Here is a 27,865-nt window from a genome sequence, read left to right on the forward strand (position 1 = left end):
AGCTGGTGCTGTATTGGGGCTGAGGGTGTTGGGCTGGTCGAGGAGTTGGTGGTGCATGGTACTGTCACCTCGAGCAGCCCAAGTTGAGTCCTTTTAATCCTTTAGGGAACTTGGTTCAGGCAAACCCAGGATTTTTTTTTTAAGATTTATTTATTTATTATGTACACCAGATCTCATTACAGATGGTTGTGAGCCACCAGGTGGGTGCTGGGAATTGAACTCAGGACCTCTGGAAGAGCAGTAGGTGCTCTTAACCTCTGAGCCATCTCTCCAGCCCCCAGGATTTTTTTTTTTTTTTTATTTCAAAGCAGAAAAGAATTTTAGGACTAGCCACTACGAATAAGAGTCAGAGTTAGGGTTTTATTGAAAATAGAAAGAAAGACATTTAGGAAAAGAAACCACACCCACAGGCTTGCGGGGTGGGGGGTGGGGGTGGGGACGGCTCAGTGGGCAAAGCATTTGCTGTGCAAGGATGAGAATCTAAGTTTGAGTCTCCAGACCCACTTTATGCCAGATATGGTAGCAAGCATCTGTGATCCAAGTTATTCCTATGGCAAGATGTGAGGCGGAAACATGAGAATCCCCAAAACCTTATGGATCATCCAGCTTGACATCCACAAATAAGAGACCCTGTGTCAAATAAGGTGGAAGATAAAAAGGACCAATGCCCGAGGCTGTCCTCTGAGGCTGTCCTCTGACCACCACACACCTGCTGTGGTACATGTACCTGCAATCATATGCAAACATGCACACATAAAGATTTAAAACACACACACACACACACACACACACACACACACACACACACACACACACACACACACACACACACACACACACACTTGAATGTGAGTGTAGGCTTCTTAAAATGGACACATGACTTATTAAAAGACATTTTAAACATAGATTTTAAGCATGAGAATTAAGATTTATTTGTTTATTTATTTATTTATTTATTTATTTATTTATTCACTCATTCATTCATTTGTGAGTGTGCTTCCTTTTGGCAGATAGCACAGGCCAGGTACAGGGATGATGGGACTGTGGCAGTTATTCGAGGGTTCCGGTGACTAACCTGGGGATTGAACAGGCTCAGTTAAACCCTAGGCTATGTGTGGAGGTGGAGATGGGCATCTTGCCCAAAGCAAATGAGTCACAGGATTTGAGAGTAGGGTGACAGGCAAGAGGAGGTCTTCAGAATCTGGGAAGCCATGGCTGTGGCCTGCAGTGTAGCCTTTGTTTCTCAGAGAATGAGTTTAGAACTGGGAGGTGAGGCTTTGGCGTAGAGCATTGAGTACTTGCACATAATACACGATGTGCTGGAGTCTTTTGGAGTCTGCGATGAGCCACTCAGATTTTACACTGGCAGCACACAGGCCCACAGCAGCTGGACTGACAGCAGCAGGGCTTGCAGCAGCTGGACTGACAGCAGCAGGGCTTGCAGCAGCTGGACTGACAGCAGCAGGGCTTGCAGCAGCTGGACTGACAGCAGCAGGGCTTGCAGCAGCTGGACTGACAGCAGCAGGGCTTGCAGCAGCTGGACTGACAGCAGCAGGGCTTGCAGCAGCTGGACTGACAGCAGCAGGGCTTGCAGCAGCTGGACTGACAGCAGCAGGGTTTGCAGCAGCTGGACTGGCAACAACCACAGGAGCCACAGCCTCCCTTGCAGCCCCCACAGGAGCCACAGCCCCCACAGGAACCACAACCCCCCTTACACCCCCCACAGGAGCCACAGCCCCCACAGGAGCCACAGCCCCCACAGGAGCCACAGCCCCCACAGGAGCCACAGCCTCCCTTGCAGCCTCCACAGGAGCCACAGCCTCCCTTGCAGCCCCCACAGGAGCCACAGCCTCCCTTGCAGCCCCCACAGGAGCCACAGCCCCCACAGGAACCACAACCCCCCTTACAGCCCCCACAACAGCCACAGCCCCCACAGGAGCCACAGCCTCCACAGGAGCCACAGCCTCCCTTGCAGCCCCCACAGGAGCCACAGCCTCCCTTGCAGCCCCCACAGCTGGAACAGGAACAGGCAGGCACACAGCAGCACACAGGCTTGCAGCAGCAGGATCCACAGCCTCCACAGCTGGAGCCACAGCCTCCTGAACAGCCACAGCAGCTCATGGTTCTGGTGTTTGGTTGAGGATAGAGTAGGTTAGAGGAGCAGGTAGAGAGGGAAGTGTGCAAGTGTGGCACCTCCTGAGCCTGGGGCCTTTATATCCCTGCCTAGGTCAAGTGTGAAGTTGTGCAGGGTCACTTCCTGGTTCCTGCTTGTGCCATTTCTCCGAAGCTGGTGTTTGTTTGTTTCCAGAGCCATGAGACCCTGTTAGTTCCAACCCAGCATACACTGCCCCAGGCTTCTAAATTTAGCTCCTTCCCTGTGTTGCTTTTTTGTGTCTTGAGGGAGGGGTGGTGTGTTGTCTTTAAAGCTGGTCATATTTGATCATGAGTCATGATGGATCAAGGTGTCTCTCTCTGATTTCCCTAATTTCTCTTGTGAAAGTTATCCCATTGTTTAATTTTAATGTTTCAATGTTATGAATGAAAACTGAGTTAAATAAAAGTAGAATATTAGACAAGAAGTGGTCCCAGTTTAAAAAAGAAATCTCACTGTGTTGACCTATTTTCTAGGGCCATGTGTGTTTCCAGTCCTGGTGATCACTCTCCTTCCTTATCCAGTGAGGTTATTAACCTTAGCACTGCCTTGGTGTGGGAGCTGTGCATGCATGATGAGTCCCTGGCATGCTCTGTAGCCTTCAGTCTTGGCTGGCATCGGTCCTCCCCATGCCTAGGCCATGGCTGTGCAGTTCTCCCAGTGCACTGCACCTCTGCAAGTTGTTCCCAGCTCTCACCAGAGCAGATCGGGGGCAACTGACTGCTTCTTTCCATTGGAGCTGCACTAGACTGTTGATAATTACAGCACAATTCAGTATTTCTTTGAACACAGCTCCCTGAAGTGTGTGTATATGTGTGTAAGTGTATATAAGTGTGTGAATGTGTGTGTATATGTGTGTGCATCTGCACTTGTGTGCATGTGTGTAAGAGGCCAAAGGACAAACTCAGGTGTCATTCCTTAGGCTCTTTGACTTTTTTTTCTTAATTAAGTTAACTAATTCAGCCCACTGTGGACAGTACCATTCCCTATGTAGAAGGTCCTGAATTGTGTAAGAGTGTAGAAACAGAGGTGTTGGAAAGATGGCTCAGTAGGTAAAGATCCGGCTCGGTCATGGGAACCAAAGTTTGGATCCCAACACCCATGTTAGTGGCCTGTAACTCCAGCTCCAAGGGATCTGACACCCTCTTCTGGCCTGTGGGTGCTGTACATACACTCACATAGACACATTCACACAGACATGTGAATAATTACAATTTTAAAACATTCTTAGAAAGAGCAGAGAAGGCAAGCTGAGCACAAGTTAGCAAGCAGGTATGCAGGGGTTAATTTCTCTCTGTTCTTGACTGTGGGCATGATGTGACTAGTTGTTGCAAACACCTGTTCCTGTGACTTCTCTATAGTGGCAGACTGTAACCTGGAATTGTGAGCTAAAATAAACCCTTTCTCTGCTATGTCACTTGTTGTCAGGGCATTTTGTCACAGTAATGGATATGAAACTGGGGCCCAAGGTCTTCTGCTAGCCCAGGACTTGCTACAAGGCAAGTTCCTACTTGGCTAAGGTGGTTGGCCAATAAGCCCCTGGAATATGCCTGTCTCAAACTGTGGTGGTTTGGAAGAAAATGGCCCCTAAACGGAGTGGCACTATTAGGAGGTGTGGTCTTGTTGGAGGAAGTGTGTCACTGTGGAGGTGGGCTTTGAGGTCTCTTTTCTCAAGCTTCACTCAGTGTGACCGTCAGTCAACTTCCTGCTGCCTTCTGGTCAAGATGTAGGGAGCACCACATCTGCCTGCACGCCACCATGCTCCCTGTCATGATGATAATGGACTGAATCTCTGAAACTGTAAGCCACCACCTCAATTAAAAATTTCCTTTGTAAGAGTTGCTGTGGTCATGATGTCTCTTCACAGCAATAAAAACCAACCAACCAAACAAACAAAAAACCCCTAACTAAGATGCCACCTCTCCTGTGCCAGGATTACATCATGCCCAGCTTTTTGTTGTTGTTGTTGTTTAAAAAACTTGATTCCTGAGAATCAAACACAGGTCCTCATGCTTTCAACCCAAGGACTTTACTGACTGGGCCATCAGCTCCCTAGCCCCCAAAGTTGTATTTGTTTAAAGAAATCATTAACAGTATATAAAGATTTTTTTCAGTTTTATATTTCATTATTGATAACTGTGAAGTGTTAGGATTATTGTCAAATTTGAGGACATGCCATATATAACTTACATCACTCAGAAGTCAGTCCCTGAAACAAACTCAGGTTCTGTTCTTTTCAAAGCCTGTGACCTGAGTAGAACTCTGCAGAATGCATTGTATCATGACCACCCTGTGGCTGTCACAACCCTGGGCACCTTGTCACTATCAGTGGCAGACATACTTTTGGAAGAAGTCCATCTGGAGCTGGGGGGAGGGCTCAACTGCTAAAGTGATTCCAGCACACACAGAAGGACCAGAGTCGTGTCATTAGAACCCACATTGACAGCTGGGTCCCAAGCTCTCACCTGCTGTGTTCCCATCTCCAAAGATGGAGATGACTGTTCTTCCCCATGGCCATCTTTTCCTGTTCTTACTCCTGGGACTCTAGCTGATGAGAAGAGCAACACCTGGGTACACATCCCCCCTCTCAAGACTAGTCTCATTTTCTCCGAGGGAACTGTGCAGGGAGCTGGTGCCTGTGGGCCCAGGTGTGCTTCGGATTGCTTTTGCGAGGTGAAGTTTTGAAAGGTCGTGTTGGAGGGGTGTTGACCCTGCTTCACCTTGCGATGGGGATGTATGGGTGTCTGGTGAGCTGGAGGATGTACTTCTTGCATCTGTTGCTTTTCTCACTGCTGTGAAGAAATACCAGGCAAAAGCAACTGGAGGGAAGAAGAGCTTATTTTGGTTCACTGTTTGAGGATACTGTCCCTCATTTTGGCAGGGAAGGCATGGCAGCAGGAACTTGGGAATGCTGGTCACATTGCATCCATAGTCAGGAAGCAGATGAATGCCGTGCTCAGCTGGCTTTCTCCCTTTTACCTTTTTTTTTTTTTTCTTCTTCACTTTGGGACCCTAGCTCATGGGATGGTGCCACCTGCACTCAAGATGGGTCTTCCCTTCTCAGTTAAGTCAACTCTAGAAATGCTCTCAGAAGTGTGTCTCCTAGGTGACTCCAAATCTGGTATGAAAGCTCAGTTAATACACCTCAGCTGCAAGCTGCGAACCTGTGACCCCAGTTATGTCCATGTCTCCTCTGGACAGGCATATGCACCTTCCAAACCAATCCTGGTTTCAAGGACCTGGTGTGGCAGCTCTTGAATCCACTACCTGCCCTGTCTATATTTCCAGTGCCTAGAGAAAGAAGCTGTAAATCCCCAAGGCTGCAGACAGTCTCTGGTGGCCAACACCACTGTGGTGATATATTGTGTACCCTGATAAAATTTGCCTGAGGATCATAGGACAGAACAAGCCACTAGATTAAACACAGAGGCCAGGCAGTGGTGGCACACACCTTTAATCCTAGCACTCAGGAGGCAGAGATCTGTCTGGATCTCTGAGTTCAAAGCCACCCTGGACTACATGAGATTGACTCAGTCTAGGAGAGAAAACAGAGCCAGGCAGTGGTGACACACACCTTTAATCTCAGTCCTGGGAAGCACACACGCCTTTAATCCCAGGAAGTGATGACTGGGTGGAGAAAGGTATATAAGGTGTGAGGAGATGGAACTAAAGGCTCTTTGGCAGAAATGTTCCTTTCAACTAGAAGCTTTTCGACTGAAGCCTTTTTGGCTGAGGAAGCTTGTTCACCTGGAGGCCTATTGGTTGAGGCCTTTCAGGCTGAGGAGTTGGCGAGGTGAGAGGTGGCAGTGGCTTGCTCCTTTGTCTCCCTGATCTTTCAGCATTTCCCTCAGTATCTGGCTCTGGGTTTTTTAAAACCATGTAGGAATTGGAGTTACACACCACTGGCTCCACCTGCTTCTGTCGTTGTCCTGCTCTCTCCAGCAGGTTGTTTTCCCTAGAGGAAGCAATGGGACATATATGACAGCCAACATGGTCACAGACCCCTTTCAGAATTTTCTGGCCAGGGCTGTGGCTTGGGTGCTTTGTCAGTTTACAGCTCATGTGTCTGCTGGATCATTCTTTAGATGGCACAATTGCTGGTACTAGCCTGTGGAGGAGGCAGGGTATACTGCCATCCTCTCTCTACACAGCCTCCTGACTTCCATGTGTCTCTGATTGAGACTGATTCTTGTCCTTGTGCAAGGGGCAGCCCCAGACAAGTTTCACCTATGAGTTGGGGGTAAGGGCGGGGTACCCACCAAACTGTGAGTCTGCCGTAGAGACTTTCACCACACAGGCTGGTTTGAGAGCCATTGTCTGTATACACACCAGACACACACACATAAACAGACATACACACAGACACATACAGAACACACACAGACAGACAGACACAGACACCCACAGACACATACAGACACACACAGACACACACATACACAGACACAGACACATACAAAACACACAGAGACAGACACAGACACAGACACCCACACACACACACACACACAGACACATACAAGACACACATAGGCAGACACACACAGACAGACAGACAGACACACACACACACACACACACACACACACACACACACACACACACCACGCGCACGCACACGCGCGCGTGCACACACCCCTCTGGCATGTGAGGGTCCTGACCAAGCCTGAATAGGAGTGACCAAGTAAACCTCATCCTTTTCTGCCTGGAAGAAAATGCCTTCTCTGGCCATTTCTGGGGAGAAGATTATTTCAGGCTCAATCCAGGAAGGTGTGAACTTCCTTATGGGTTTATTTCTTTTGTCAGAGTTGTGTATTATCACGCATGCTCATGTGTGTATGTCTGTACACATATGCCATAGAACCTGTGAGGATGCCAGAGGGCAGCTTGCAGGAATCAGGTCCTTCTTCCTTCCACCACACGGGTTTTGAGGTCCATCAACTCACATTGTCAGGCTTGGCAGCAGGTCCCTTTACCCACTGAGCCATCTCAGCTGTCACTTTATGGGTTTTATTAAGACTCCACAGCATAAATTCCTTTACATTTAAAACAAGCTGTAAATCACTTGCTGTAACAATGAACATGTCTTGTGGTGTTTGTACAAAACAATCCCCACAGTGGTTCTGTCCAGACAAGCCCACTGTGGAGTGACCCTAAAAGTCCCCTTGATGGATAGCCCCAGACCCTCCCAAGTTGGAGCTGGCTGAGACTCCAATGAAACTCTAGAGGCCAAGGTAGCCAGTCCAGGTACTCATTAGGGAAACCCACCCACACACTGGGCAATGAGGGGGAAGAAAGGTTTCCCACAGTGTGTCACCCAAAGTGGGTGAAGGCAGAGCTCAAGAGGGGGTGTCAAGAATCTGGCTTGGGATGGGGTGAGTTTCTAGGTGTTTAGTAACCGTATTTGATCTTTCTGTATGTGGGACAACAACCTAAACTCTCTAGCAGGACCTGGGAATGTTCCAGAGCCCCTGGGGCACAATTCTACAGGGAAAACCTGCAGCTTATAGGGCAGTAGGGCAGTTGGAATGTGGTGTATCTCAGTCAGAAACACAAAGGAAATGGGAAGGCTGGACGGAGGCAGTGTGTGTGTGTGTGTGTGTGTGTGTGTGTGTGTGTGTGTGTGTGTACGTCACTATCTCACCCTCCCTGCAACGTCTGCTTTATGTCCTTCCCCACCCTCCATCTGTCAGGTCACTGTGGCCCCAATCCCACACCAAGTCACCTGGGCATATCAGCTGCCACCACACGAGAACTGGTGTCATGTCAGCTGCGGCAGTTGGCCACGTGGCCCCCTGCACCACAGTTTCAGGTGCTTTACCTTCCCTGAGCAGCTCAGGAGGCGCAGCCCAGAACTGCCACCGGCACTCAAGAAGACCCTTTGCTCTCTAGAGCCTTCCACTCACATAAAACCAAGTCTTTGGCCTTGTACAAAAGAAGATATTTTAGGATGCGTTTGCGTGAAGCAGAGGTAAGTTCATTTAAAAAGATTTATGGTGTAGATTTAAGCATGGGGATTGATAGAAAGCCAGGCATTCAGGGAGAGATTAAAACACATGCAAAGAGCACAGGGCATAGCGTGTGCAGGAAGAGTCCACTTCACTGTCTTTACACTAGTCAAATAGAAGATTCTTTTGGGCTTTGAAATTATTAACTTTAAAAGGTTGCTGAAGGGATTGAAATGAGATCATATGGTGCACCTGACAGGGTATGGCTGATTAAGGACCACGGGAGATTGGAAAAGGTTGTGTGGAACTTAGGTTGTTTTTCTATAAACAAAAGCAGAGAGTCTTGTGAGATTCTCAGAAAATATCTGGGAAATAGGTAAAGCCACACTCAAACCATATGTACTCAGTCCCTTAAGCCTGGTTTATTGGTGTTTTAACATTCTAATCTGAAAGTATCTCTATGTAAAAAGAATGTGTTCCTGTGCTAAGGGCTTTCACAGCAAATGTTAATTGCGTCAGGGTTATTGACTCTTAGACCCCAGAGACAGGCTCTTTCCCCTTCCTGTGTCCCCCCAGGGTCCTCTGTCTTTTTATCTTGTCTTCACAGTGTGCTCTGTGATACAGGAGGTCCACAGATGGAGATGCCTCAGAGAAGGGGTGTGGAGACAATGAATGTAAAAAGACTAAGAAAAGAATTGTATTGAAAACAGACTGTGTGAGGAGGGTGTTTATTAACTCTGGGAATTGCAGAGCCTGGTGGTAGATGATGTGAGGGGACACTCATAGGGTCACATGAAGAAGACAGGATGTACACAAAGGATCCCAGAAACAAAAGCAATGAAGGAAAAGAGATGGCTCAATGCCTTTAGGAATATATAGGTCTGATGAGGAGTGTGTGTGTGTTGTGGGGTTGGGGGACATTGCTCTCACAGAGCCCAGGAGTGCTGGTCCTCATCTCAACAATGCCAGACATCAGCAGGGCAGATAAGTGGGCATTGGTCTTTGACTTGGGCTACTAGGGACATATGTTGGAGCCTCAGATTTTACACTGGCAGCACATAGGGACACAGCAGCTGGACTGACAGCTGCAGGGGGTGCAGCAGCTGGACTTACAATAGCAGGGCTTACAGTCCCCACAGGAGTCACAGCCTCCCTTGCAGCCCCCACAGCTGGAGCAGGAACACAGCAGCACACAGGCTTGCAGCAGCACACAGGCTTGCAGCAGCTGGCACCACAACCACCACAGCTGGAGCCGCAGCCTCCTGAACAGCCACAGCAGCTCAGGGTTCTGGTGTTGGGTTGGAGATCGAGTAAGTCAGAGAAGCAGGTGGAGAGGGAGATGTGTAGATGTGGAGCCTCCTGATCCTGGGGCCTTTCTATCCTTGCCCAGGTCAGGTGGGAGGCTGCCACATGATCACTTCCTGGTTTCTGTTTGTGCCACCTTTAAAGAGAAAAATTTGAAGAATTTTAAAGAATTTTTAAATGAACACTGTAGTCATGAGGAACCTTCGGTCTTGTTTTGCATTTCTCCAGCTTCTCCCATCATCCTCTGCGGGCTGAGTTGTTTCCATTTCCCAGGGACATAGAAGCAGAGCCCTAGGGCCTCTGATCATCAACTTATCCTGACCCTGTAAGTCCCTAAGCAACCTCAGTGTGCTACAGCATGTGGAGTAAGGGCAGGAGCCGCAGTGGGGTGCATGTGGGAGGCGGAGCTAAGGGAGACAGTAGGTATTTACCATTCCTTGCTGGACACCTCTGTGCGGTCTGGATGCTGGAAGGAGGGAGCCACCGCATTAGGGAATGTCTGTTTTTCGATGGCCCTAAGATAGTGTCACTTTGGGTCAAGAGCCCTCATACACTAGCTCCTGCTTGTCCGCGTGCAGCCAGATATTTCCTCCAGGGCTCAGTTTCCCCTTTGGTCAAAGGTTCAGGCCTATGAGCTGGCTTCTGTCTAGGCTGGAGTATTGTGTTCACTAGGTGTACTGGCTGGTTTTGTGTGTCAAGTTGACACATGTTAGTCATCAGAGGAAGGATTGGGAAATGCCTTGATGAAATCCAGCTGTAAGGCATTTTCTCATTTAATGATTAATGGGGGAAGGCCCATCTCTGGGCTGCTGGTCCTGGGTTCTATAAGAAGGTGGGCTGAGCAAGCCATGGGAAACAAGCCAGTAAGCAGCACCCCTCCATGGCCTCTGCATCAGCTGCTGCCTCCAGGATCCTGCCCTGTTTGAGTTCCTGTCCTGACTTCCTTTGATAATGAACAGCAATACTGAAATGTAAGCCTAATAAACCCTTTCCTCCCCAACTTGCTTTTTGGTCATGGTGTTTCATCACAGCAATAGAAACCCTAACTAAGACACTAGGCCTACAGCCTTATGCCTGAGAATCTAGAAGCCACCAGTTTTTGCCAAAGTGGCAAATGCTTGGTCACCTGGAGGGACAGAATATTATCTTATATTTATTGTGAGGAGTTAGATGTGATTTGGAAGGCAAAACTCATAAACTCATAAAGATCACCAATATCGGGCCTCTCTATAGATTTTTTTTAAAGATTTATTTTAATTATTGTGGTAATTTGAATGTAATCGGCTCCCATAATAGTGGCACTATTAGGAGGTGTGGCCTTGTTGGAGTGGGTGTGGCCTTGTTAGAGGAAGTGTGTCACTGTGGGGGTGGGCTTTGAGGTTTCCTATGCTCAGGATACCACCCAGTGTCTCAGGCGACTTTCTGTTGTCTGCAAGATGTATGTGTATATGTGTGTAAATTTGTGCATGAGTGTGCGCATGGAAGTATAAGTGCCTGAGGAAGCCAGAGTATTAGATCATTGGGAACTGGAGTTACAGGTTGCCATGAGGCACCCAATGAGGGTACTGGGATCCAAATGTGTGTTCTCTGCAAGAGCAGTTAGGGGTCTTAGCCTCTGAGCATCTCTCCTGACCCTCTCTGAAGTTTTAACTTCTCAGAAACGTCTTCACTGAGCTCAGCAGCTTCTCCATACAGTTCAGCTTTCCCTTCCCTGTCTGGATTCCCACTGAGGTTTCTGCCCCCCTGAGTTGTGAGTCTCTGACTCTTCTTGTCTGTCCAATTTGCTGGCAGCAATTCCCCTGCCCCAGCCCCTTGGGTCTAAGATGAGTCTAAGAAGAATGATTGGTTGTCTGGTTTATTTTTCTGGCTGTGGGTTTGGGATGCTGACCTCCAACAATCTCACACTGGACCATGATGCTTACCCTCTCAAGACTTCTCAAGTGCCTAGCAAACAGAGCCTCTTCTTGAGCCTGATCAATGCTTGTGGACCAATTAAGTAAGGCCTGCTAATATAGCCACTATCATGTTCTAAGTGTCAGTGAAAGTTCTTGGATGCAGGTTTAAGAGGACACTGGGCCAGATTAGTGGGTAAGGAATTTATTAGAAGAGTTACCAATGCCATGGTCAGACAGACAGCATGGTGGGGGCTCTGAAGAGAAGAACCCAGGCTCATGAGGCAGGAACAGACCTCTCTCCTTATAGCTCTCTGAGGAATTTTCACAGCACAAGCCTGCAGTCAAGTCCTCTGATTCACAGATGAGAAGGGAAGGGGCTGGGGAGCAGGATGTGTGGCCACCAAAGCCCCTCTTTGATGTAAACTCACTTCCCTAGTGAGAAATCCTGGCATCTGTGAGACTGTTAGTTAAGTCAAAAACAGGATCTTAGTTGGGGATTGTGAGTATCTGCAAACTGCTGTGGGTAACTTCTGCTGCAGTAGCTTAGTCTGGAGCCTAACAGTCAGTACCTTCTTTATGCTCAGTTATTGTTATTTACAACATTATCTTGAAATACAAGTGAAAACATAAATGGCCACAACACACATTTTGTAACATTTTTTACCACTGAAAATAATTTTCATGTGTTTGGGTGTTTTGCCTGCACGTATATCTGCATCACATATATGCCTGGTGCCTATGGAGGCCAAAAGGGTGTTTGGTCTCCTGGGATTGACGTTGCAGACAATTGTGAGCTGCCTAATGTGGGTGCTGGGTCTTCTGCAGCAGAAGTACACATTCTTACCTGCTGGACCATCTCTCTAGCCCCCACCATGTGAGTTCTTACATGATGTGTATTTTCCACTCTCTTTGGTAAACTCCCAAGGGTCAAATCACTGGGTCATGCAGTTAAGTTCTGAATTTAACATTTGGAAAGAGCCAGACTGTTCTTTATAGTGGCTGCATGGCTTTTCATTCTCACTAGCCACACCCAGGGCTCTGACTTCTCCACAGCAATGCTTGACATCTTTTTGTTCTGCTAGTTGTCATCTGAGGAGGTGAGAACTAGCATCTCACTGTATAGTTCTGGGTATCTGTATGAGTTACTTGGCTGTTGCTGTGATAACACATGGCCAAGGCAACTTCTAGAAGGAAGGCTTTTTTGTTGTTGTTGTTTTTTGTGTTTTTTGAGACAGGGTTTCTCTGTTTAGCTTTGCACTTTTCCTGGATCTCGCTCTGTAGACCAAGCTGGCCTTGAACTCACAAAAATCTGCCTGGCTCTGCCTCCTGAGTGCTGGGATTAAAGGCGTGTGCCGCTGCTGCCACCGCCGCCTGGCAATGGAAGGATTTATTTAGGCTCACAGTTCTAGAGGGATGAGAGTATCATGATGGAAAGGCATGGCAGCACGCAGCAGGCTGGAACAGGAAGCTGAGAGCTTACATCTTGAGATACAAACAGTTAATTGGCTGAGGCTTTAAAACTTCAAAGCTCACTCCCCCAATGGCATGCTTCCTCCAGCAAGGTCACATATCCTAAGCCTCCCCAAAACAGTGCTACAACTGGGCACTAAACATGCAAACATCTGTGCCCATGGGGGAACCTTGGCCTTCAAACTGCCACAGAACCTCCTCAAATCTCATTCTCCAAATGCCTTCTGATGTGACACAATTTTATTTTTGCTTCCCTGAGCCTCTTGGCAAAGCAGATGATTTCAGTTCCACATCTTCCTTTCCTGGGTCTAACCGTCACTCTGGTGCATATATGGGCACACAAACCAGTTAGACTCCCTCCTCAACATGTTCTGATGCAAAGAACTTCTTCCACTGACAGACTTACCTATTGTGGGGAAAATCAGCCACCTCTGAATCCCATTCTGATGCCCTTCACACTTTAGGAGCTGTGACTCACCCATACATCCATTCACTTCTCATGCATCACACATTAGTATAACATGTTTTATGAAATGACAGCTTGGCAATCTATTAGGGAAGGGGATCTGGGGAAGATCATCACTTTAACAATGAGACAGAACACTCTGAGACCAAGGCTGGTGGAGAAAGGATTTATTTGATGCTCTTGTATACATTTTAGATCTTCACAGAATCATTTTGGATGCTGGAAAAGCCTGGGTAGACATATTAGGGAATGTGGGAAAGAGAGGTTAAAGCATCTGGGGGTTCTAAGTTACACTTGAACCTATAAGGGAAGCATCATATCAATGACTTGTTCCTTCCCATCAAGGGCTGGAGAAGGAAACCTTGAGCATGAGAACTATAGCCACCCAGCTTCCAAAGAGGGCAGGTTTCAAAGGGTTAAGGAATAGGTAGTTACTTCTTGGACAGTCTCAGATCTTGCACTGGCAGCACACAGGAGCACAGCAGCTGGATTGGCAGCAGCAGGGCTTGCAGCAGCTGGACTGACAGCAGCAGGGCTTGCAGCAGCTGGACTGACAGCAGCAGGGCTTGCAGCAGCTGGACTGACAGCAGCAGGGCTTGCAGCAGCTGGACTGACAGCAGCAGGGCTTGCAGCAGCTGGACTGACAGCAGCAGGGCTTGCAGCAGCTGGACTGGCAGCAGCAGGGTTTGCAGCAGCTGGACTGGCAGCAGCAGGGCTTGCAGCAGCTGGACTGACAGCAGCCTCCCTTGCAGCCCCCACAGGAGCCACAGCCCCCACAGGAACCACAGCCTCCCTTGCAGCCCCCACAGGAGCCACAGCCTCCCTTGCAGCCCCCACAGGAGCCACAGCCTCCCTTGCAGCCTCCACAGGAGCCACAGCCTCCCTTGCAGCCCCCACAGGAGCCACAGCCCCCCTTGCAGCCCCCACAGGAGCCACAGCCCCCCTTGCAGCCCCCACAGGAACCACAGCCCCCCTTGCAGCCCCCACAGGAACCACAGCCTCCACAGGAACCACAGCCTCCACAGGAACCACAGCCTCCACAGGAACCACAGCCTCCACAGCTGCAGCAGGAACCAGCAGCCCACAGCTGCAGCAGAACAGGCAGGCACACAACAGCACACAGGCTTGCAGCAGCACACAGGCTTGCAGCAGCAGGAGCCACAGCCTCCACAGCTGGAGCCACAGCCTCCACAGCTGGAGCCACAGCCTCCTGAACAGCCACAGCAGCTCATGGTTCTGGTGTTTGGTTGAGGATAGAGTAGGTTAGAGGAGCAGATAGAGAGGAAGTGTGCAGATGTGGAGCCTCCTGATCCTGGGCCCTTTATATCCCTGCCCAAAGTCAGGTGTGAATCTGCACATGATTGCTTCCTGGTTTCTGTTTGTGCCATTTACCCCAAGGAAATCTTGTTTGTTTTCATTTTAAGTTGATCTACTTGTGCCACTATTGATAGAAGTTCCTGGAAAGTTCCAAAATGGCAGCTCATGTACTTCCTGTTCTGGGGTGAGGGGGCATGAGGTTGAGCTATGATGCAGGCATCCTCAGACTTCTTTTGTCAGAGGTCAACCAAGGTACCACAGCTGCCATCTTGTGTAGATAGTGCCTAGGCTGTGAGCTCACAGTGTCCACCCCTGCTTGGGGCAGGACCTCCACTTGGATCCTGGCAGACTGGCTGACCCCATGGTGGAATGTTGTCCTTTTACCCCGGGTTTGAGTTTCCCTCCCTGGTGGAGGCGCTGCACTCAGCCTGAGCATCCCAGCCACATGGTTCTGTGTGTCCTCTGGTGGGACAGTCCTCTTCCTTCAGTTATTACCCTTTTGAGGGGAAGCTTCAGTAGAGAGACATGCCGGTGCTGAGACCTGTGCAGGCAGAGGGCCTAGGGTGCAAACAAAGGTCTTGGAGATTTGTGTAAACAAATAACCAAAAACTGACTGGACCTATGAAAAACAGAATTATGTTCTTCCCCAGTTCTAGAGGCCAGAAGTGAGATGTCAAGGTGTCAATAATGCTACATTCCTTTACAAGTCTTTTCTGATTTCTGGTGGCTCCAGGCTTCCCTTGGCATCCCTTGGCATCCCTCCAACCTCTGTGTCCTCACCTGGTGTTCTCTGCATTTTGTCACCTAGGGCTCTGGTCTTTAGATCACCTCACTCTTGTCACCACTGAAAACATCCTATTTCTAATAGAATCTCTGCTGCATAGCTGACCTGGCTAGTTTTGTGTTGACTTGACACAAAAGAGGGGACCTCAATTGAGAAAATGCCTCCATAGATCTAGCTGTAGGGTATTTTCTTTTTTCTTTTCTTTTTTTTTTTTTCTGAGACACAGTTTCTCTGTAGCTTTGGAGCCTGTCCTGGACTAGCTCTGTAGACCAGGCTGGCCTCGAACTGGGATTACAGGCGTGCGCCACCACTGCCCAGCGGTATTTTCTTAATTAGTGATGGATGGTGGCCAAGCCCATTGTGGGTGGTGCTATTCCTGTGATGGTGGTCCTGGTTCTGCAAGAAAGCAGGCTGAGAAAGCCGTGATGAACAAGCCAGTAAGCAGCACCCCTCCATGGCCTCTCTGTTAGCTCTTGTGTCCAGACTTCAGTGTAGTGGGTAGCCATCCCAGCATTGGCCTGGAAGTTCCAACCCCCACTGAGGCTTTGGTAATGGTCACGCCCACAAGGCGGGGCGGAGGAGGAAGCGGAAGACGAAGGATCGGGAAGAAGTCACGCTCTTGGTTCCGGGAAGCGGGACGCTAGAGGTGGACCGAGCAGAGTTCTCCAGAGAACGCTGCCGGACTACCCTATACCTTTGCCAGACTCTGCGACCTACCCCTTCATTTGTAAGTTACCCCACAAAATAAACCTCCCTTTTAACTACGTGGAGTGGCCTTAATAATTTCACCAATACTTCAGCCCTGCTTGAGTTCTGTCCTGACTTCCTTCAGGGATGGACGATGATGTGGAAATATGAGCTCTTTCCTCCCCAACTTGTTTTTGGTCATGCTGTTTCTCTGTAGCAATAACCCTGTCTAGGAAAGTACCTATTTCTTCTGAGTTGAAACACTCCTTCCTGGAGTTAGGAGGAAGACACAGAAAGCTCATGAAGTTAATATTCACACGCCCTTCCCTAAGGTCATGTATAAGACTTTCCTACAGGACAAATTGCTTGCAAGTTGTAGAGCGGGCTCCAGGGACACAGCTCTCTGAGTAGTCACCCATGCTGGGGTGGACTTTTCAGTGATACAGCTGCCTTTTGAGGTGTACTTACTCCCGTAACTACTTACCTACTCTCCTGTGAGAAACCTCAATAAACCCACTTGTGCACTAAGCTAGAACGGAGTGGAACCCATTCTTTGGTGTCCTGTCCATGGTCTCTCTACACATCTCTCTAGGGAAAGTCACACAGCACGAACTGAGACCTGAACAGAGACCATCATGAATTATGGAGGAGTTGATCCCTACGACAGGTGCTGAGACACACTTGTGTGAGGGTGGAGCGTTTGCAGGGACAATCCTGACTTTACCTTTTGCCACATGGCATGAGATGGTGCGCCTCTCATGAGTGGTGGCGGCATGTTCCCTGTGATGGACGATGGGTCATGCAGTTGAGGCCAAGCCATCTGAGAAAGGGACATCTCTGGGGAATCCCAAGGTGGCCACCCTTCTCTAATTGTTAGAGTGTGTCATGCCTTCTTAGTGGATGGGGGTGTGCCACATAAGTATGACAGTGCCCCAAACTTCTGGTGGGCTACAGGAATTGTTTCAGTCCCTGAAAGTAGTAGTGTGGGGTGGGATCATAAGCAGTCTGTATTGTCAGTCATGTGGCTTTGTGTGTCGGGGTAAGACTTGCAACTGGGACCCGCTTGTCTTCTTCCCTGCATAAGAAAGAATGATAGCAATGCCTGCAGATGCCCGTCTACACAGTAGTCTCCGATTTGACAGCAGAGGAGAAATGGAGGATGGCGTGGAAGAGCGGGCAGGGGGCCAGAAAAGGGAGAGACTTAGAACTCTGCTAGAGGGCCGTTCCTGGGATCCAAAAACTTGGGCACCACGGGAAAAATCAGAAAGTGAGGTAGAGAGAGCAAGGCAGAAGTGGTAACAGATTGTCCTCAGGTCCAACCTTTAATACAGAGGTGGGGGGGGGGGGGCGTGATTCTGCATGCTGACAGGTGCCTTCCTAAGGGCTCAGGCCAGAAGGTTAGGATCATCATAGATGAAACTGTTTAAACTGGGAAAGACTTTCGAACAAGCCATGACAGAGCTTCTCACAGCCTGGCTCATAAGGCTCTAGGACCTGACAATGGGATGGATTGGTCTAAGTGCTGTGGAAACAGAGGAACCAAGTAACATGACCACACATTCCTCCTCAAGACAAAGGCTGCATGGCCCGAGCAGATATGAAAAAGATCCACGCCCAGTGAACTGGCTCCTAAAGGTATTAGACACATTTGGTTATCACCCAGAGGTCCCTGTGAGTACCGAGGACTGGAAGACTGTGGAGGACAGACAGGCATTTCTGAGAGAACTGGGCATGAGAGAGGCGGCCTGTGATTCCTAGTTCACTGGGCCAGCTGGAATTGTGTTCAAAGGAATGTTTAGAACGAGGTTGATTTAGCAGGACCTCAGGACTGATACAGAGCTTTAGTGGTTTTGCTGAGCCCCACAGTGGGACATGTTCGGTGTGAAGAAGCGGATCTGTTGGATTTGAATCACTTAAAACCAATGTGTAAATCAGGTTCAAAAATTGCTGAAGCAATCAAGGCATGAGAGAAAGGCAGAGACTAAGTGTCTCAAAAGCAATGTATCATTGGCGACATTAAGCTGGGCCTGCGGGTGCTGTGGCTGTCCAGCCTCTCTCATCATAAAATGACATTTTTTCCCCTTTCTGTTCTGGATTCTCTGGGAATCACTAAGTTTAATTCACTTTCAAAGAAGAAAGGACCAGAACAACTGCCTTCACTGGGTGGCACACTGGCTTTGGTGGCATGGGTGGATATCATCACGGCAAAGAATACTATATATATATTTTTTAATTAATTAATTAATTAATTTTTCCTGGAGCTTAGGACCAAACCCAGGGCCTTGCGCTTGCTAGGCAAGCACTCTACCACTGAGCTAAATCCCCAACCCCACATTTATATTTTTTTATTGTGAGCCTAGCCTTTAATGGCCAAGTCATGGATATGTAGCCTGAACTGGCCGTCTCCTGTGATCAGATTGGTGACTACCTCAATTGTCATCAGAGAGCCTTCATCCAGTAACTGATGGAAACAGATGCAGAGACCCACAGTCAAACATTAGGTGGCGCTCGGGGAACATTGCAGAAGAGAGGAAGGAGGGATTGTTAGAACCACAGGGGTCAAGGACCTCACAAGTAAACCCACAGAAACAACTAACCTGGCTCATTAGAACTCACAAAGTTTGAACCAATAACTGGGGAAACCTGCAGGGGACCGACCTAAGCCCTCTACATGTGTGTGACAGTTGAGTAGCTTGGTCTACTTGTGGGAGTCCTAGCAGTGGGAGCAGGGCTGTTTCTAAGGCTTTGGCTGGCTCTTGGGGACCTACTCCTCATCCTGGGATGCCTTGCCCAGCTTATATACAAGGGGAGGTGCTTAGTCTTACTGCAACTTGTTTTTGCCACACTTTGTTGATACCCATGGAGGCCGGGCCCCTTTCTGAACAGAAACAAAGGAGGAGTGGATGCAGGGGTGGGGGTGGGTGGGTAGGTGGGGGATGTTGGGGATAGGGGTGGTTGAGAGGAGGTGGGGGGAGGGATTAGGAGGAGAGGAGGAGGGAAAACTGTAGTCAGGGATGTAAAATAAATAAATTAATTTAATTTGAAAAAGCATACATTTATGGGGGAGATACTTTCAGTTTATGCAAATAACTCATTTAACTTTGCCCATGAATTTCAGCAGGAGTAGATCTTCCCTGTGCAGTCATTGCTGCACTATTCTTTTTTAAAATTCAAATTTATCTTAATTTAAAATATTTTTTAAAGATTTATTATTATTTAAGATTTTATTTTTAATTATGTTTGTGTATGTGTGTGTGTGCGTGCGTGCGTGTGTGTGTGTGTGTGTGTGTGTGTGTGTGTGTGTGTGCGCACATGTGCATGTGAGTAGAGTGCATTTGGAGGCCAGAAGAGGGTGTTGAACCCCTGGAGCTGGAATTAGAAGCAGTTCTGAGCTGCCTGACATGGGTGTTGGGAACTGAACTGAGGTCCTCTAGAAGAGCAGCAAGCACTCTTAATTGCTGAGCTGCCTCTTCAGCCATTATTATTGTTTATTATTATTATTATTATTATTATTATTATTATTATTATTATTAAATTATGTGTACATGAGTGCAGGTGCCTGGAGAGTCCAGAAGAGGATGTCAGATCTCCTGAAGCTAGAGTTATATGTTGTTTCAAGCCTCCTGACATGGGTGCTGGGAACTGAACTTGGATCCTCTGCTAGAGCGACATGCACTCTTAACTACTTGAGCTCTCTCCAGCCCCTGTGTTCCAAAGACAAGTCTGTGTTTTCTTTCTTTTTAAAAAAAATTATTTATTTTTATTTTATGTGCATTGGTGTTCTGCCTTGTATGCATGTCTGTGTGAGGATGTCAGATCTTGTAGTTACAGTTATTAGCTGCCATGTGGGTGCTGGGAATTGAACTCGGGAATTGAACTCAGGACCTCTGGAAGAGCAGTCAGTGCTCTTAACCGCTGAGCCATCTCTCCAGTCCAAGTCTGTGTTTTCTTTGTTCCTTCTGCACTCCTTGGAATTCTATGTTCAAAAGTTGAGTTTGGAAGTGCCCCCTGCCCAAGTTGGTTTTCTGGAAAGGCTTAGCAATTATTGGTGAAATCAGTGACTGCTCTGCCAAAGTTTTTACTTAGGAATCGGATTCCTTTGGTTTCCTTACATTTCACTTTATTTAGTGTGTGTGTGTGTGGGGGGGGGGTGCACATGGGTCCTGGCACATATGTGGAGGTCAGAGAACAAACTAGCAGAAGTGGGTTCTCTCCTTCCACCGTGTGTGGCACTGGCTTGCTGGCAAGTGCTTATGCCTGCTGAGCCGTGTCACCAGCCCTGGAAGTCCAAGGTCAAGACCCCAAGTGCTTGAGCCGGCAGCACATGTTCTTCCCTGCCAACCCCAGCGACTTATTTGTCTGTTCTTCTCTGTCACTCTGCTGATGATTTTCAGTTTTACTGATCAGTTCAATGAAATGCCTTTATTTCTTTGGCTTTATTATTTTATTTTGATGTGTTTTATTTCTGGTTCATTAGCTATGACCCAGTGTCTGTTTGTTAGTGTTTTCTGTGTTCCTTTATTTGCTTTTCTTCCCTGTCTTTAGCTTTTAAAGGGGGATACTTAGGCTAATTGATTCTTTCAGCACCTGTGTTTGGATGCTATGAATTTCCATCCAAACATGACTTTAGATGCACTCCCCCTGGGTTGGGTTATTTGCATCCTTATGGCTTCTTGCCTTTTCCCAGGATCCCACCAACCTCCCCAAGGCTTAGCCACATCTGCTCTGCAGTGATCACCCAACATGTCTGAGGTTGTCATCACTGGGTATCCTTGTCTCTACCCAGAGCTCTGTGCAATGGACATGCTCTGTTTATCCCTGATTTGGGCAGCCTGTGACCTCAAGTCTGTTACATGAATCTTAAAAGTTCTTATTAATAAAATCAAACCTGAAGCCAGGTACTGGGGTCAACGCTGGAAGGTCAGAGAAGCAGAACAAGCTACAGCTTCCTCACCTTGCCAATTCCTCAGCTGATCCTGTTTCCTCAGACTGAAAGCTTCTGTGTCCTCATCCAAAATGGGTCTCAGCTGAACTGTGCTGCTCAAAGCCTGAAAGTTTAACCAGCCAAAAGCTTCTAGTTTCTCATCCTCACACCTTAAATACCTTTCTGCTTTCTGCCATCAGTTCCTGGGATTAAAGGTGAGAGTCACTATGCCTAGCTGTTTCCAGTGTGGCCCTGAACTCACAGAGATCCAAGTGGATCTCTGCCTCTGGAATGAATGCTAGCATTAAAGGCGTGTGTGCCACTATTTTCTGGCCTCTATATCTAGTGGCTGTTCTGTTCTCTGACCCCAGATAAGTTTATTAGGGTGCACAATATTTTGGAGAACACAATACCACCACACAAGTCTATTAAATAAACAAATGGGGGACTATTTGTGATGAATAGATAAGGGCAAGAATGCAAAGAGAGAACAGAGCTGGAGGATAGGGACATAGTGAATGTTTTCTTAGAGAAAGGAGCCACAAAAGAGTAAGATTTGCCAGTGAAGGAATGTTTATTGATTGATGTTTCAGGGTTGACAGAATCTTTAATCACATGATTTAATCATAATTTTTCTTTCAGCAGCTCATGCTTGTACCTTAGGGGTTGGGAGGCTGATCTATGGCCATGGGCCCCTCAGATACAAGTGGGTGCTGGGGGCCTTAAATATCTACATTTGGAGTCTTAGATCTTGCACTGGCAGCACACAGGGGCACAGCAGCAGGGTTTGCAGCAGCTGGATTGACAGCAGGAAGACCCACAGCCTGAAGAGCAGCAGGGTTTGCAACAGCTGGATTGACAGCAACAAGGCTTGCAACAGCTGGACTGGCAGCAGGAGGACCCACAGCCTGAAGAACAGCAGGGTTTGCAGCAGCTGGACTGACAACAGCAGGGCTTACAGCAGCTGGATTGACAGCAGGAAGAACCGCAGCCTGAAGAGCAGCAGGGTTTGCAACAGCTGGATTGACAGCAACAAGGCTTACAGCAGCTGGACTGACAGCAGCAGGGCTTGCAGCAGCTGGATTGACAGCAAGACCCACAGCCTGAAGAGCAGCAGGGCTTACAGCAGCTGGACTGGCAGCAGCTAGATTTGCAGCCTCCACAGGAGCCACAGCCCCCACAGGAGCCACAGCCTCCACAGGAGCCACAGCCTCCCTTGCAGCCCCCACAGGAGCCACAGCCTCCCTTGCAGCCCCCACAGGAACCACAGCCCCCACAGGAGCCACAGCCTCCCTTGCAGCCCCCACAGGAGCCACAGCCTCCCTTGCAGCCCCCACAGGAGCCACAGCCTCCCTTGCAGCCCCCACAGGAGCCACAGCCTCCCTTGCAGCCCCCACAGGAGCCACAGCCTCCACAGGAGCCACAGCCTCCCTTGCAGCCTCCACAGGAGCCACAGCCTCCCTTGCAGCCCCCACAGGAGCCACAGCCTCCACAGGAGCCACAGCCTCCCTTGCAGCCCCCACAGGAGCCACAGCCTCCCTTGCAGCCCCCACAGCTAGAGCAGGAACAGGCAGGCACACAGCAGCACACAGGCTTGCAGCAGCACACAGGCTTGCAGCAGCTGGAGCCACAGCCTCCTGAACAGCCACAGCAGCTCATGGTTCTGGTGTTTGGTTGAGGATGGAGTAGGTTAGAGGAGCAGATAGAGAGGAAGTGTGCAGATGTGGAGCCTTCAGAGCCTGGGGCCTTTATATCCCTGCCCAGGATCAAGTTTGAGGTTGCACGTGGTCACTTCCTGATTGTTCTTTGTTTTCCCCCTACTGCAGCTCTAGGTCAATGTAATAAACATTGCTCTGTCTTGTGACCCACTTCCTCCACATCAGTGGTTTTCCTACAGATCTTCAGGACTTGGCTGCCCAGGCTCTGGTGCTCCTGGGCACAGAAGTGCTTCACCCATCCCTCCCCTGGGCCCTGCAGCCTGGGTGTCTCACAGCATGGTGAGTTTTCTACTTGTTTATTCATTTCTCCTCCATTGTCTTATGGAAACGCTGAACTTTGCTGGTTCTCCATTTAACTTGGACAAGATTGAGTGCCTGTTCTAATTATGTCTCATGGCAGAGTGTTCCAGAGCAGGTTTTCTGGCTCTTTGGATGCCTTCAGGCTCCCTGCTCTGTTTCATGCCTCTGTTTCCTCCTTGGCTGGTCCTGTTCATGGTCTCTCAGGGCCGTTGTTCTCAGGTGCTGCCCTCACCCAGGTTTTTGGTTGGTTTGTTTGTTTCGTTTTTATGGATCAGTTCTTTCTTTTCCCTCCTCTCTCTACCCTTGCTCTCTGAAACACCATAGCTTTCCTGTGGTCCACTGTGAGCTCTCCCAGCTCTCCACCCCACCATGGTCTGAAGTGCCCTGGGACCCAGCAGTCATTTCACAGACTCCCTCCCTCTGTTTGAAGCATGCTTCTCAAAGTCTCAGGGCAGGTGGTTAGGAGTCTGCAGCCTCAGGTCAGGCCTTTCTCAGGCTCTGTTCTGTTACCTCCACTTTGCACACTCACAGGTGTCCCATGCTTCAGGGGGCCTTTGTCTACCTCTGTCCAGGCTCTCATCTTTGACCTCCTTCACCCCAAAAGGAGTGACAGAAGGCACATACCTCTCTCTATCTCTCTATCAGGGCTCATTACTTTCTGAAGATGTTGTTACCTGGATTTCTTTGTGTTCTTGACTCTGGTGGATTTTTTTTTGTGGGGGGGGGTGTTTTTGAGACAGGGTTTCTCTGTGTGGTTTTGGTGCCTGTCCTGGATCTCACTCTGTAGACCAGGCTAGCCTCAAACTCACAGAGATCTGCCTGGCTCTGCCTCCCAAGTGCTGGGATTAAAGGCGTGTGCCACCACTGCCCAACATTGGTGGATTTTTTAAAACATCAATGCCTTTGTAGGCTTTAAAAAGTTAGTATGTATACAAAATAAGGGGCTTTGCCATGACATTTCCACAGGCATGTGCTACACTACACCTTGATCACATTAATCATCTCTATTGCCCTGTTTGGAAAACAAGCGCTGTGGATATTGCTCTGTGTCAATAAAATTCTGATTGGCCAGTGGCCAGGCAGGAAGTATAGGCGGGACAAGAGAGAAGAGAATTCTGGGAGGTGAAAAGAGGAGAGAGATACTGCCAGCCATGGCCATGACAAGATGTAAGGTACTGGTAAGCCACGAGCCACGTGGCAAAGTATAGATTTATAGAAATGGGTTAATTTAAGATAGAAGAAGTAGATAGTAAGAAGCCTGCCATAGCCATACAGTTTGTAAACAATATAAGTCTCTACGTGCTTTCTTGGTTGGGTCTGAGTGACTGTGGGACTGGAGAGTAAGAGAGATTTGTCCTGACTGTGGGCCAGACAGGGAAACTTCAGCTGTGTGTGTGTGTGTGTGTGTGTGTGTGTGTATGGTGTGCATTCATGGATGTGTGTGTGCTCGTGTTTGTGTGTGTAATTGCTGGTGCTTGTGCCATGGTGCTGTGTTTGGTCAGGGAACAGCCTCAGGTATTCAGCCTCTACCTTATTTGAGGCAGGGTCTCTTGTTTGCTGCTGTGTCACAGGGATAACTGTCCCACGAGCCTCTAGTAATTCCTCTGTGTCTGGGTCTGTGTCTCATCTGGCAGTAGGGGCACTAGGACGATAGATGTGCCCTACTTTGTGTGTGGTTTCAACTTTATATGACCAAAAAGTAAATTGGGGAGGAAATGAATGATTTTTTTAGTTTACACTTCTCTATCACTGTTCATCACCGAAAGAGGTCAGGACAGGAACTCAGACAGGACAGGAACCTGGAAATAGGAGCTGATGCAGTGGCCGTGGAGGGGTGCTGCTTACTGACTTGCTTTTCCTGGCTTGTTCATCCTGTTTTATTATAAAACCCAAGACCACCAGGCCAGTGATGACCCCACCCACAATGGGCTGGGCCCTCCCAAATTAATCGCTAATTAATCTACATCCCAATCTAATGGAGGCATTTTCTTAACTAAGGCTCCCTTCCCTCTGATAACTCTAGCTTGTGTCAACTTGCAATAAAACTAACCAGCACTGGGTTTGGGGGACCTGAACTTAGGTCCTAATGCTGGCACAGCAAATGCTTTACCTACTGAGCTGTCTCCCAGCCCTCTTGTTACCCGCCTGCCTGCCTTCCTTTCTTCCTTCGTTCCTTCCTTTTTCCTTCCCTCTTTCCTTTTTCTTTTTTACTTTCATGAACTTTTATTTCCCCCTGGATCCCACTTATGAAAGAAAGCAGGTGGTATCTATCCTTGTGAGGCTGGCTAATTTCACATATCAGGTCTATTTTCTTTATGGCTGAATAAAGACGATTTCATTTATAAACAGTATTTATTCCTTGTTCATCTATTGATGGATATCTAGGCTATTGTAAAACATGGCTATTGGGAACAGAGTCACTATGAGGAGAGCCAGATGTTTCCAGTGTGTTCTGAGCACATTATTTTGGGTGTACACCAAGCGCGAGTAGAGCTGATTCATATGGTGGCTCTGTTTTGGGGCTACTGATTTTTGCATGTTGATTTTGTTTCCTTGCACTTTTGCTGAATGTATTATATCTTAGAGGTTTCTACTGGTTTCATGTCTCTTAAGTATAGGGTCCTATCAGCTCTCAACAGGGACAGTTTGACTCCTTAATTCCTATTTCTATAGCATCCTTTCTCTTGACTTCCTTACAGCTATGATTAACATTTCAAGCACTGTATTTTCTTGTTCCTAATTCTATTGGAAATGTTTTCAGTTGCCCCACGTTCAATATCATGCTAATTATAGATTTCTTGTATATGGCTTTTGTCATGTTGAGGTATGCTTCTTTTATTCCTAGTTTCTTTGGAGCTTTTATAATAGAGTGATGTCGCATTTGTAATAGATTTTCTCTGCATCTGTTGACATGATCATTTGACTTTTGTCCTTGATTCTATCCAAGTGCTGTATTACGTTGTGGTTTGTGAGTATTGAACCTTCATTGAGTTCCTGAAATCAACCTGTATGCTGTAGGATCTTTCAAACATGTTGTTGAATTTAGTTTGAAGGTGAGAATTTAGGCATCTATGCCCATCGGGGAAATTGATCTGTAGTTTTCTTTGTTAATGCATTTTTATCCACTATCTGTCTCAGGATAATACTGACTTTGGAGACTGAGTCTAAAAGCATTCCTTCCCTTTCTATTTTAGGGGAAGGTCTAGTAGAAACCAGCAGTGAGTCAGTCCCATCCAAGTTTTTCTGTGTATTACTATTACTGCCTCAATACCATGGAGTATTTTATATCAGATTAAGCTTTCTATAGTTTCTCAATCTAATTCTTGTAGGTCTTATGTGTCTAGGAACTTATCAGTTTTCCTCAAGGGTTTCCAATTTATTGACATATTGAATTTGAAGCCAAATAATCCCCTAAGGTTTCAGTGACATCTGAAAATACCCCTTTCACCTCTAATTCTATTAATTTAGACCTTTTCTTTTTTCTTAAATCTTCTTTTAGATTTATTTATTTAGTTTTATGTGTATGAGTGTTTGGCCTGCGTGTATGTCTGTGTACCATGTGCCTATGGAGGTCAGAAGAAGGCATCGAATCTTCTAGAACTTGAGTTACAGATGGTTGTAAGCTGCTGTGTGGATGCTGGGAACAGAACCTTGGTCCTCTGCAAGAGCAGCCAATGCTATTAACTGCAAATTTATCTCTCCAGCTCTGCCTTTTCCTTTTTTTCTTATCCAAGCCCCCTTTGCTCTTTTAAAATCCCATCTGGGGAATCACACCCAAGGCCTCATGCATACTAGGAAAGAATTCTGCTACTAAACTACACCTCCAGCTCTCCTTTCTTTTTGTTAGTTTGGCTAAGGATTTTTTAATGTTTTTTCTTTTCTTTTCAAAGAACCAACTCTTGGTTTCATTGAGACTTTTGTATTAGTCTTTCAATTTCTATACATTAATTTCAGCTCTGAACTTTACTATTTTGTCCCTTCTACCAGCTTTGATTTGTTTTTTTTTTTTATTTTCTAATACCTTGAGATGCATCATTGACTTATTTATTTCAGATGTCCTTGTTTTTTCTAATGTAGACATTGGCAACTCTAAATTTTTCTTTTATAACTATTTTTGCTCTGTCTCACTGAGTATGGACACCATACTGGTTGGTTTTTATTGTCAACTTGACACCATCTGGAGTTGTCTGGGAATAGAGACTTCAATTGAAGATTTGCCTCATTCAAATTGGTCTGTGGCCATATCTGTAAGAGATTGTCTTTGATGATTGAAGTGGGAGGGGCCAGTCTGGTGAGGGTGGCACCATCCCTAGATAGGTGATCCAAAGTTGTATGAGAAAGCTAGCTGATCGTGAGTTGGTGACCAAACCAATAAGCAGTGTTCCTCCATGGTTCCTGTCTCCAGGTTCCTGCCTTGAATTGTCTGACTTCCCTCAAAGGTACACAGTGACCTGGAGTATAAAATAAAATAAACCCTTTCCACCCTAAGTTGCTTTTGGTCTGAGTTTTATCCCAACAACAGAATGGAACTAGAACATGTGGTAAACAGTGACTTGGTTTCATTTTATTCTAGGAGAAAATAGAAATCTTACAGAGTTTTGAATAGGCAATATTTCAGTTAGATTATAGCTACAAAATAATGAGCTATACACCAGGAAAATACAAAGAATGAAAGAAATCCTCTGCAATTTAAAATGGAATAGTAAATGAAGACTCAGTAGAGAATTTGCAAGGTAGACTAAGACCAGATTTCAGAGAATGGAAAGATGTGGGGACCACTGGACAGGAGTGAGAAAGCTAGCACTTACATCCATTGCCAGGGGAACCAAGCACAGGAGACAGCTGGCATGGAGAGAAGAGGACATCATCAGATGTCATTCAGGAGTCCCTAGCACTGAC

At 47.5% G+C, this 27,865-nt stretch overlaps 1 protein-coding gene across 1 annotated transcript in view; it reads right to left on the reverse strand.

Annotated features, from left to right (window-relative positions):
• LOC118577545 (keratin-associated protein 5-4-like) overlaps window positions 1-23,546 on the reverse strand; it is a 65,085-nt gene extending 41,539 nt beyond the window's left edge. The window contains exons 1-5 of the mRNA XM_036177816.1: window positions 23,477-23,546; window positions 21,725-22,051; window positions 15,608-15,616; window positions 13,829-13,977; window positions 13,672-13,751 (exon numbers count right to left, since the gene is read on the reverse strand). Coding sequence (XP_036033709.1) covers window positions 13,672-13,751; window positions 13,829-13,977; window positions 15,608-15,616; window positions 21,725-22,051; window positions 23,477-23,546 — 635 coding nt within the window. The remainder of the gene's footprint in view (window positions 1-13,671; window positions 13,752-13,828; window positions 13,978-15,607; window positions 15,617-21,724; window positions 22,052-23,476) is intronic.
• Window positions 23,547-27,865: the final 4,319 nt, after the last annotated feature.

This window comes from Onychomys torridus, chromosome 1, assembly GCF_903995425.1.
Source record: "Onychomys torridus chromosome 1, mOncTor1.1, whole genome shotgun sequence".
NCBI lineage: Eukaryota > Metazoa > Chordata > Mammalia > Rodentia > Cricetidae > Onychomys > Onychomys torridus.